The sequence below is a fragment of the Archocentrus centrarchus genome, chromosome 16 (genome assembly GCF_007364275.1).
Source record: "Archocentrus centrarchus isolate MPI-CPG fArcCen1 chromosome 16, fArcCen1, whole genome shotgun sequence".
NCBI lineage: Eukaryota > Metazoa > Chordata > Actinopteri > Cichliformes > Cichlidae > Archocentrus > Archocentrus centrarchus.
In genome coordinates, this window is record NC_044361.1 from 8,058,300 (window position 1) to 8,071,182 (window position 12,883).

Sequence of the window (12,883 nt, forward strand, 5' to 3'; positions counted from 1 at the left end):
ACATCCGAGATGCATTACTTTAAATGATAATGACAGTAGCACTCACTTACACGCTTTGAGTTCAGAGAAGAAGCAGTCAGTGGACAATGTACATAGTAAAATGCAGCTTCTTAATATTTTCAAGTGATATAACATTTAGATCACATTGCGAAATCAAAAATCAGTGCTGATGTCAGGGGACTAATATCCAATGTCCAGTCCTCTGAAAAGACAACAGAGGAAAGGAGTTGAAGGTTCATTCTCTAGTCAGTTCTCATGTCAAAGGTGGGAGTGAGGAGCTGAGGTGTACCCTGTTCAGTTTGGGAACAACATAAATTCTTTTACAAATTTGAGGAAAGGCTGTGAGCCTGTGCAGGCAGCCAACACTGAACATTGTGCATCTGGAGGAAAAAATCACTGTTACTGGACAGGTTTACAAGTATGACTGATCTTATCCTCCATCCATCTTCTTCTGTTATCCGATTTAGGGTTTGCAGAGGGGGCTGGACCCTATCCCAGCTGCCATAGGGTAAGAGGAAGGGTGCACCCTCACAGGCAGCCAAACTGTCACAGGGCTAACACAGACAACCACTCACACCTATAAGCAATTTAGTATCACTAATTAACCTAACCCCATTATTGCATGCCTGTGGGAGGAAGCCAGCGTACCTGAAGAGAACCCACGCAGACATGGGGAGAACATGCAAACTCCACACAGAAAAGTCAGATTGGTGGGATCAAACCCAGGACGTTCTTACTGTGAGGCAGAAATTGCTAAGCACCACGCCACTGTGCTTATTTCTAGGGAATGTGTTGCATGTTTTGAATGGGAGCTGAGGATTTTGATCCTGTGCATTGGGTTTGGTTGTGGCAGAAGATGTTGAAATGGGAGTAACTATAATACAGCCTTGCTACTGTAGCAACATTTTGTGGTCATAAACAGAACGGTCCGTTTGAGGGAGACAGCTGAGGCTGACAGAAAAGACATTAGATTTTCAAGTAGCCTTTTGAAAAAACTAAATGTTACAAACCATCTCAAGCTAAGAAAGAGGGAAGCAACATAAAGCCATATGGATTTAGTTCAGCAAAGTTACCTAGTGCTTATGTATTCAATAGATGGAACTGTAGTGGGATACTGCAAAGGAAGGGGGACTGTGGATACTGCTAAATCAAAGAAACAAATGAATCAAAAGACAACAGAAGTTATTACTGACACACAGAGCTGGACCGGATGCCTTTGGAAATATGAGGGAATGACTTGTCAGTCAAGTGTCTACTTTTTGACCCAGTTAATGCAGTTGTTAGAGCTGCTGTCATATTCATGTGGTCATTCTTTTTTATTTATTCTTCCTTAACAATCTGTTTGTGTGGCAGCTTGGGAAATCGGGTGCTTTTTATGTAACGTCTCAGACCTCTCTGGATGGGGCATAACAGCAGTGATTTCAATATTCACATTATCAACAGCAGAAACTCCGACACCAACCAGTTCACCAGTTTATTAGAATGTTTAATAATTTTGAACAGCATGTGACTGAACCCCTCCGTGCAAATCCTGGTCACACACTTGATCTAATTTTTTCCAGAGGCCTCGATGTCACAGTCACAAATGTTCCAGAGGTTGCTGTCTCTGAATCATTACTGCAGATTTTCAGTATTTTGTTCATCTGTCAGAAAAAATATCAACCAATTATCAAAAGCATCATATCAATGCCAGCACAGCTGATACATTCGATAGTGAATTTCTCTGATGCCGCTTCTCAAGTTATTGACCATATTGCAACCTGTGAAAACTGTACGTGGTCCACTTAAAGCAACCCTGGAGAAACTGTGCAAAGGTAAAGCTGGAAAAAAGAATCTGCAGGAGAGCTGAGAGAAAACACAGAAACTGCAAATTCATTTTGAAATCTATAAAAATGTGAACATCTGCATGGTGGAGGAAAGAACAGTGAAATAAAATTAGCCAGATAATCTTACACCTCCCAACTGAGTAACAGTAACCAGTTCTAACTCTGCTTTTCTATTTTCATCCACTGACAAACTACTCAGTCCCCTCCCTCATTTATTAAGTGCTCTAAAACCCAAATGTTTACAGCTAACAGGCGTTTTTCACCCGTTTTCAGTGCAGCTAGCCAACAACAAAGAGCTGCTTAAGAGACACGGAGTGAATGTGGACAGCATAGCATCAGGTTTTTAACATAAAACCTACTGCTGCAGCCAGGGCCAGCACAAAAGTGACCTCCTTAGGCTTCTTTTTGGTTTAACTTCCTAATTTCCACCAAGTTATTAGTTCTGTCACTAGTTAGCTACATAAACTAATGTAAGATTCTATTAGCGGCAAACGACCAACCGACCCAGTGACGTACATTCTGCCCGGCAAAAGATGGAGCTACAAATGCTCTAAACTTGAACTTGAAACACTTATTTCATGAGTCCAGCTTCACAGACCGTGTTAAAACTATGGCATTTTTAGAGCAGTGTGAATTAGCCTTTGAACATGTAGTGTTTTATGTCCACTAAAAAGCTTTAAGTGTTGGATGGAGCTGCAGTTTCTCTATGTGCTTTTAGTATTTTAGTAATAGGTTACTTGAGGTCAGGCATCATATTTACTCCATCAAATCCATCTGCTTTTTATGTGTTTTAAAGCCAAATCCTGGTAGTGTATTCATTTGTTTGCCTTTCTATAGTCACAAAGTCCTGCTATTTGAACTGCAGTCGTTCAGCAGTACAATACGAAGGATTTACTATTTATATCTGAAAGCATACAGTAAAGCATGGTACAATCCAGATGGGGCTTAATGAGCCGGACAGAATGGATGCAAAAATAGCAAAAACCAGCACACTGGTTTGTCAGTGGTTTAAAAAAAGAAATGGCATGATATATAATGTAAAAGAGATCAAGCGGGCATGAACAGAGGATCACAAATTTGAATCATTTCTCATTACAGCCATTTATTCAGTGATAAAAGAGGGAGCCATAGAAATGTAATTAATCTGGGAATTGACTTGGATTTTAATTCGGGGTGAGTAAAACATAAAACAGCTTCCAGTGATATCATCTGTGCTTTTTTACAAGACCAAAATACCGAACGAATATTTTCTGACAGTTCAGCTTATAACTGTGCTGCTCGCACAGAAAACCCCTCAGCTCTCCTCCTTCACTAATGACATTTGATTTTCTTCCAATTCCCTTTTCTTTCATCTTTAGTTTCACTGTTGTGCAATATACAATGTACAAAAAAATAGATTAAAAAAATATACCGAAATATATTTAATCCATTTTTATCAAAAAGCTTCCAGGATCTGCTCCAGAAGCTATTTGCTGACAGCCATTTTTAATCCCTCGATTAAAAGCTTATCTCACAAAAACAGACTTCCAAATCAACCACTTGATCTGCTGCTAGCTCTCTGTAATATTAAAATAGAACGAGAATAATAATAAAAAAAAATGCTTTGATAAAACCGGCTGTTGTGGAGGAAATGGGGGATAATTTGTCTCATATTTCCCTTCAGTGAGGCGACATTTGGAGAGAAGTTAGTGAGTGCAGGTCGGAGGCTTCAGTGAAGAGCAGTGACAGGGATCCCGAAGAGCAGACAGAGCTACAGGGGTGCACATGATCAAACCATTTGAGTCAATCAGATTTAGGACAGGCGTCTTTTTTTGCTTCATGGCAGTCCAGCAGGGGAAACACAACGACAGCTTGGGGTTTAGTTTTGATTCTGTTTCCAGAAGAACACCATCTCATCTTCTGCTCGCAGAACAAAAGAAAAAAGGCTAAAGCACATACACTGACAGCAGACTTTTCTATGGGAAGATGGCTATTTTGTAATAAGTTAAATGGATTGAAGCCTGTGAGTTCAGGCAGGTAACTGCAGCTGCACTGTGTCATACATCTGTCAATGTTGAAAAATTTCCCATCCCTCCCTCTGACATATCAATGGCTCTGCTACCTCCATCAACCTGTAGGTTCTAGGAAAGCTGTTTACTCATCACTCCCCAGTTGCCATGTGAATCACATTTGGGGGAAGTGATGAACTTGAAGCCCAGATATCAAACTTTTTGTGGTAGGACTGGGTAATACAGTATAATGCAAATAGGAATATACTTTTAGAAAGTTAAATTCAAAAAATAAAATGCTCTGTATCAACTCAGTCTCATGTGAAGTCATCACATGGAGACATTTGGTCAGTCCCACAGGCATCACATTGTGAGGCACCGAGTGTCCTTTAGCACCTTCACAAAGTGCAGGCAGCAGTCCCTCAATGACTGAGGAGCTGTGATGGGCAAAAGTGCTCTGCGGGTGTTGTCATGATCAGTGATGGTATAGTTACCTTTAAAAATCTGATTACTCCTTTTAAAAGTAACTCAGTTACTTTACTGATTACTTAATTTTAGAAGTAACTAAGTTAGATTACAAGTTACTTTATTAGTTACATTCAACAGCTGCCGGTGTGCCAAAAAGTGATCGTCTGTATTTAAACGGCAGTAAATGACTTGTTGACCTATAATCTGTGAAAGGTGTCAAACATATTTCTCATGAATGATATCAGGTCATTTTGAGTGAGAAACAGCATTTCTATCACAAGGTAGAAGCTGCACTCAGTTTTTGGCAAAGTGACTTTTGTATATTGTTTTTTTATCAAGGTAAAAACTGTCATTGACATAAAAACTGTCTTTTTAAACAGAAATCTGGCTCAGAAGGCTGCAGAAATCACAACAAATAGAACATCACAGTTCTATAAAGATATTTTAAGTGGCCAAAAAGCACTGGATTGATTACAATGTAGGTACAATAACACAGACTCCTAAAGATTGTTGCAAACAGGTTATTTCTTCATTTTATATATAAGCCCTTCATAAATCAGGCTGACTGCACTCTATTTACCAATATAAGCAAATACATTACACATAAAAGCACATAGAAACATCTGAATCACTTTATGGCAGACGATCGCTTTTTGGCACAACACCGGCAACACCCCCCCACCCACCACCACCAGCACCACCACCAGCACCTGGTGGGACTCGCTCTGTAAGTTTGACTGTGCCGTGCTGCAACTCCAAATGTTTCTTCAAATCTGACGTAGTGTTTCTGAAGCTAGATAGCACTTTGTTGCCAGCACAGAGTGCACAACTATCCTTGATATTGTCATCATCGTTACTTAGTAACGTGTTACTGTAATCCGAGCATCAAAGGGTAAAGTCAAAAACAAAAGTGAAATGAAGTTAGGACAGGGTCACAGACACCCTGGAGTCTTGTGGACCTCCCCACCCCCCTACCCCCCACCCTTTGTTACAAGTTTAGAAAGTTGTGGCAAATTGATTTTTTTTATAATAATCTTTTGATTGTGGTTAGTGCGAGTCTTTCTAACTCTGGACTCTTCCACCTGTCTAACTGAGCTCAGCTTTAACAAACCAAAGACTGAACTGAATCTGCTCTACAGCTGGTACTACAGATGGCTTCTGTTAAAACAGAAGAATGAAAGCCTTCTCATGAAGCAACAAACTCAGAAGCATGTTAATAACTCGCTGTGCTTAGTCTCTCAGTCTTTGCAGTCCACATTGTTGCTTTGTTAATCTGTTTGCCCACATTTTCACATAAATATTTTATTCCAGTTAGACGACCCCTGGATGTCTCTGTATTGCAATCACCATTTGAAATGTGTTTACATTGTGCGTTGGTGCATTTGCATGAGCATTTTTTGATCTAAATGACTTTTGTGATTTCAGCTGGATGCGATGTGCTTTTAAATTACCCGACTCATTTCGTTCTTGCATGCTTCTTTTCATTCAGAGACTCTTCTGCTCCTGAATGAGCTCTCTTTGATCACACCGTATCATGTTGAGCTCATCCATCTGTAGTTTGCATCTACTTTCTGCTCCAGTTCGGCCTGATCGGCTCAGTCACAGGTCCCTCTTGAGCTGAAGCTTTTTGTTCCTGATGTGCTGGAGGAGAATTTTCCCTCTCTGCTCCACCATACGGATGAGAGGCCTGAGACCGCTGGACCCACCATGGCTGTCCCAGAATTCCCTGTCTGTGTACAGGGAGCGTAGAAGAAGATTTTCCAGACAGCCTGAGCGCAGCACAGACACAGCTTTTTCTGGAAACCTGGCAAGAGATGCAACACTGGATGTGATATGTTGTATTTTTAATGGCTGCTTCACAGTCTAGAAAAGAAGACTATTTATGTGTAGACCCACTTCAGCAGACTCTAAAGGCTGTCATGTTCTTTCCCCACCACAATATAAGACAAGAAGCAACCATTTATGATTTAGGTTTTCTCACAGCCATACCAATGCCAGGGATGAAATAATGGTACCAAGCCTGATTTGTACGTACCGAACACTTTAAAAGAAGAAAGTGCTTCTGTATGAAAAGTGAAAAAAAAATTGCCCCGAGCATGCTGCTAGAATAAAGGCTGCAAGGCCACTGAAGACTGACATTTCAGCCTGAGGGTGGCACGAGAAGAAAACTTTTGGATTATCAAAAATAAAAAGGGGTTCATTCTGTTGGGATGCGCTTCAAACGTTAATGTAATCCACAAACTGTATATTTATAACATAGAAATACACATTTAGACCCGGTAATGGTGCTAGAGGTGGAGTCACCAGGTGCAATAACACAAGAATTCACTCTGGCAATAAATGTCCACACAGCAAATTTTCTCTTCAGCCGTCATCATTTTTGAACCCCCTGATTCACTGAAAGGAAGAAGACACTTTTCTTCATCACCTCTCAGGGTCATGGGTTAACACCACCTTTCTTTGCTTTTTCAAAAAAAAAATAAATAAAAAATTGCTGTCCTCAGTGTGTCATTGTAAATATAAATAAAGTTATGAAAATCTGACTGTCCCTCACATGTTTCCCACTGCATACCATTCTCGAACTGTTTTACTCCCCAAAGGTGAATTTCAAAGGATGTGTAAGACATTGTTCCTTAATTATTACACAAAATGCAGTCTATGAAACACATTTCACAAGCTGCGTCTTGTTATCTCCGTCACCTCAGGGCTGAAGCTTGTCTTTCAGTGTGTCTCCTGACGCATGTTTATGGAGGTGCGTTCACAAATAAAATCAACAGATCTCAGAAATTTCAACCAATTTTCAAGCAGTTTGGTTTCATATACACTTCTGACAGAGCAACGCCTCTGCTGGAGCCTTAATGCAGGTTTATTTTTTGTTATTTATTTGTTGTTTATTTGTCTGATTATGTAAAAATTACCAGTCCAAATTTAGCGAGGTAGAATGGGCGAAGGAAGAACTCTTTACATTTTGGTGCTGATCTGCATCACTTTTCATAATTTTCTTTATTTAGGATCACTAAACAACAACAACAATCACTTCTTATCAGTTTTTCTTTTTTAAATCATTAAAGAACACAAGAAGTGTTAATAACCTGATGGCACATTTATCTTAATGAATTGATAAATAAGTAAACAATAGCACTGAGCTAAAGAAAGGATGCACACTTTTCTGGCTTTCCTCATATTTACCTTCCTGTAACCTCATGGAGAGGGAAATTGGGACATCTGCTTTATGCCATTTCTTTGTAATTGCTCTTCTTACAGCTATATTCAAAACTCTAAGCCAATAATTTGAAGTTTGCAAGAGACAGGTCTCTCCTGCCACCAGGCACGTGTCCAAATCTAAACCTGAAGCTTACAGTTTTTCCACTTTTTAAGACGGACACTGGCCGACTAAAAGGGTTAAAATGGGCGACCAAGTTACGTCTGTTTTTGAACATTTAATTGAAAGGATGGTGTTCTGGACCTCGCCCGGTGTGTTTCTTGTTTATTGTGTTTAGTCGTTCTCCTCCGTCCTGGTGCAGGTGAAGCAGCAGCAGGAGTATAAAGGAGATTTTTTATATGGCAGTGCTCATACGGTATGTTTGCTTACTTTTTTCTGCTGGAACTGTTTAACTTACCTTTTGTAATCTATCCTTCAAGCCACCATTGCTGGCTGTTTGAGTTAAACAAAGGCAGACTTTCTGTTGTTATCTTTGAATATTCTTGACTTTTGTTCTGTTTGTCTTTAATTTGAAGCTAGTTTTTGTTCATAGTTCTGCTTCTGACTCACTCCACATGGTTATTTTTTAACAGATCAGTAATTACGCAGGGAAAATTTTAATGAGGAAAAAGGAGGCATATCATTTTTTTTTTTTTTTTTACATTCCTGTGCCTTATTAGATTTTTGTGACAGTGAGCTGCAGACTTCAGTGAATCCTGAATCATTAACTCATAAGCAAAAATCTCTCGAGCACAATTTGGTGAAGATCTGTGTTTCACTCTCAAAAATTCTGTGTTTCAAAACACAGGAACAGGCATTATACTGTACAGCTAGGTGGTGGTCGTCATTTTAAATAATGTGAGCATTATTTTCCAAGAAATGTCTTCTTACAGTAATCTGGTCTTGTGGATGTTTAAATACTGCAGTACCTGTGAGGTTTTTTTTTTCCCATGGTTACTAAGAACAAAACAGTCAGAGAATCTGTGCAATTCAAATCAAATTCAAAAAGTTATCTTTTTACAACATGCAGTCTGCTGCCTGTGTTTGCCATTAAAAGCTTTTGTTTAATTTCATCTTAATAGTAGTTGTGTGTGTGTGTGTGTGTGTGTGTGTGTGCGCACAATTGGTTAAAAATAAAAGATTTTGTCCACATCTTTCATGTTTCTACTCATCAATCAACCACGAGTCACCCATCCATCTAATGCCAGTAACCTGACATTCAGCTGTTTTTCAAAATAAATAACAGGAAATACAGTTTTCTGTGAGGTTTGTTTGTATGACTGTTCCACATCAGATCAGACTGAAGACTTTCAAAATAAAATGAGGAGATTTTGTCATCAGCATAATCAGAAACTCTAAAATTGCAATATAGGACTGCCCATTGTATCATACTGTAATCATATCAGCGGTGCCAACTGAAAAGTGTCTCTGCCATCAAAAGAGCACTATCCCGAGGTAAAAGCAAACTGGGAATGGTTCTCGCAACACAAGTTCAGGGGAATAAAAATGCTTCTAAACTTCTAAAGCAAAGCAGTCCTTGGTGGTCAGAGAATGATACTGAACAGAGACCTACACAAAAACCCTGGTATTTGTTAAGTTTGTTCCATGTTCTTCCAGAATATTTATTTTCTATAAATGAGACTTTCACTTACAGAACTGCTGAATGCCTGAAAAAAACTCATTCTTTGGGCATTCATGAAAATGAAGAAATCTCTCATTTCCAGGAGCAGTGAGAACCTTATAGTTGAGTATTTTGTATAAGACCCTACAGATTTCAGTCCTCTTGGGTAGTTGGTCCAATTCTTCCTGACATATCACATTAAACTATGTAAACTACCCTCATTATTTGACAGTTTATGTCAATGCTTATTATGAGCATAATCATTTTATCAGAATAGATGTAACAGAAAATAAGGACCCCCCCGCCCCCCAAGAACTTAAAACATTTTTTTCACTTACACATACATTGAAATTAAACTTTCAACCCAATAAAGAGTGCTAAAATGGAAGGAGTCCAATTACTATATGAAAATGACGTTTATTAATGAAATACAAGTTGTTCAACTTAAAGAAAATAAAATCAGTCATGTTACACCTCTGGAAAATAACCAGTGTCTCTTTTATTTGGCTCCTTAATATTCAGTGATGAGAAATAATATGTGACTTTAACATTCTAGTTTCATTCAGCTTCAAGTCTAGGCTTAAGATATTTAAGAGAGTTTTATGGAGCAGCTTAGTAATCCTCAGTGACAGACAAAGGGGGAAATTCTATCAGAGCTGATTCATTCAGCATACTGAATCGCAGGCTAATTGAAAGCACACTAATCTAATCAGACAGACATTGTAACAAATATCTAACAAGCTTCCAGTGGACGTTTCTGTGCTGCTGATTTGAACAGCTGCTGATTTGAACAGAAACGTCACCGGAGAAATATGCTACTGGAAATGATTCATTTTTTCCTGAAGAATTTACATCAGTGTTTCTGCCTGCTGTGAGCTAAAATGAGTTTCTGAATCTACATGGTGTAATTTGTTGAACCTCACTGCTGGAATGAAGGACACACACACACACACACACACACACACACACACACACACACACACACACACACACACACACACACACAAATCCAATTTACAAGCTTCTTCTCTGACATAGTGTTTTATACTCACTCATTAATGCCTTCAACCAGCCTGAAGTTGAGGTTGGTGGTGGACTGTTGTGGTCTGCCAGCATTATCTATGAACACCAGTGTGGAGGGATCTGCCTTCCTCACCTGAATACACACAAACATACACATGACACTGAATGCACACTGTTAAAATAGAACCTACTGTTTGTTCACCAAGAATGAAGTGTGCAATAGTGCAAAGTGAATAACATGAATGAATAAATATTAACAGGAATGAATTAAATGGTAATGCTTTAGATCTATATAATTTTGTACAGTTACTGTACAAAGAAGGAAAAAATTATTGTTATTACTGATGCCCCTAAATCAAAAGAAGATAAATTAAACCACAGTTCACTTTCAACTGCTTTTTTAAAATAACAAAGTTTGTCAACATCACAGTTTTTATTCTTCCATTAACCCAAGTGGTCATCACTGGTGAAGACCCCAACCCTAGCCCCAAACCCTAACCCTAAGTACTTTTTTTGGAAAAACTGTAAATAGTTTTTGATGGATGACAGAGTGATTAAATTTGGCCCCTGATTGCCAAAACTTGGGAGAACCAAAATGACATACTCTGACAGCATATGATTAGTGTCAACACCGATGCTGACTTAAACCACAGGGGATTAAGGGCCAAATTTGCTAAACAGGGCAAATTAACATGAGGCCTATGGAAGCGAAAATTTTGTGGGTGATCAACAAACTGTGAGAACTGATATGATCTATATGGGCAAAGTCCTCTATTAGCAATTGCTGGGAACTATGTGGGGTATTGGAGGTTGTAGCAGCCATCCTCTGGATTATTCAGAGGAGGTTTGCATTATTATAAACTATTCCATCACATAAATCTGTGTCTCATAGCTGACCTGTGGGGGTATGGAGAACACACTACATTATTTACCATCCTATCCTGGCCCATCCGCATGTTAATGAAATTACCTGAATGCATTGCTTCAATTTTTTTTTTCTGCATGCCATATAAACTGAAGCCAATATTACATATCGTATCATTTAGACATTATACTTATACTAATATACTTCATATCTGTCTGAGTCCCATTAGTGGCTGTGTGAAACTTCTGTGTAGAAATGTGACTAACAACCTGAATCACTGCAAACCCACACTGTAAAAAAAACCAAAAACTGAGAACACTCAAAATATTAAGGAAAGTTTATTCATTAGCTTTTTGAGTTCTCTCAACTTTTGACTCATGTTGAGTCAACTTGAATTGGATAAGTGGAAGATGGATGGATGGATGGATGGATGGATGGATGGATGGTGGTTGGATAGATGGATGGATGCAGCATTCCCAGTTTCAAACCGGGGACCTTTTACTTGTTAGGCAAATATGCTATCCCTCCACTAAACTTTCAGCTTTAATTATAGCAACATGAATATCCTTGAAAGCTTAATGTATGTTGGTAGTGTTTGTCTAATTCACAAAAAGTCCCCAGTTCCCAGCCTCATGCAGGAGAGTCACAAGCTAGTTTACAACTCCTGCTGGTCCCAAGCCTGGATAAATGGGAGAGTTGCATCTGGCATAAAAATCTGTGCCAAATCAAAAATGCAGATCAATCTGTTGTGGGAGATAAGGGAGCGGCCAAAAGTAGCAAAGTCAAAAAATGATGCCACTGACTGAAAGAAATGTTTTATGTACAACAAGGATTTAAGTATTTTTTTGAAGGTAGAAATACATGCAATTGAAGCTAGCATTTTATTAACCTCATAGATATACAGTAATCAGTTAGTTAGAGTCTGTTCACCTGTGTCTTGTCCCAGCTGTGTCTTCTCTCCCTCAGTTTTCCTCAGTTCTTTGTCATGCCCCCCCCCCCCCCCCCCCCCCCCCCCCCCATGCTGTGTGCTCTGTGGTTCCTTCTTGTGAATTCCTGCCTCCTGATATCTATTGTTTTCTATTATATATTTTTGCACGTCTTGAGCATTAAAGCTGCCTTCTTTAGTTCACATTCCTGCCTAACAATTTCTGCAATTGTGTCTGCAGTCTGCCTGCCACAGAGCAACATATGACAGAAGGTACGTGACCCAGCAGACGTAAAGGAGCATCTGAGACATCTGGAGTCTCGTTTTGCTCTGGGAATCTCAGCGAAGCACTCATCCTCTTCACACAGAATCAGTGTTGGAACTGTTGCCACAGTAAACATGTGGCTAAACAGATTTCTTCCTCTTGAGTTAGGGAATCAAGTAAAGCCATGATCCTGTCATCATCTTATATTCTGCTCCTCGGCCCTCATCGGCTGTAACATCTACCTCGGCCCACCTTCTTCAACACCTCTAAGACGAAGCGTGATCCTTGGCAGTGCTGCACACAATCCGGCTCCTCAGCCTTCCCACCTTAATCAGTCTACATCAGGTCCTGGCCTGCTCAAAGGGTGACTGATGTCAGGACCATGCCTGTTCCCCTGCTGAGGATGAGGGCAGATGGGTGCATAGCTGTGTCTCAGCCTGTGTCTGCTGACACCAGGTGTTCTTTTAACTCGGCTACAGTGAGTAAAATTGTTTCATTCCCTGGTGCTCTTCATCAACCTGATTTATTTCTGTGTCCTTGAAGCCCGAACTATTTAAGTTTGATAATAAAACCATGTTCAGTGTTTCTGAGGCGGCCAATAAGACTGTATGTTGACTTCTTGAGGCAAGACGTGAGCATTAAAGCTGCCTTCTATAGTTTACATTCCTGCATTTGGGTCCAAAACCTGCCTGCCACATAA

The 12,883-nt window shown here is 39.5% G+C and overlaps 1 protein-coding gene across 1 annotated transcript in view; it reads right to left on the minus strand.

Annotated features, from left to right (window-relative positions):
- Nucleotides 1-5,278: 5,278 nt before the first annotated feature.
- The window catches only part of gask1a (golgi associated kinase 1A), an 88,416-nt gene continuing 80,811 nt past the window's right edge, over nt 5,279-12,883 (minus strand). The window contains exons 5-6 of the mRNA XM_030750456.1: nt 10,158-10,261; nt 5,279-6,086 (exon numbers count right to left, since the gene is read on the minus strand). Of these exons, the coding sequence (XP_030606316.1) occupies nt 5,882-6,086; nt 10,158-10,261 (309 nt within the window). The 3' untranslated portion in view covers nt 5,279-5,881. The remainder of the gene's footprint in view (nt 6,087-10,157; nt 10,262-12,883) is intronic.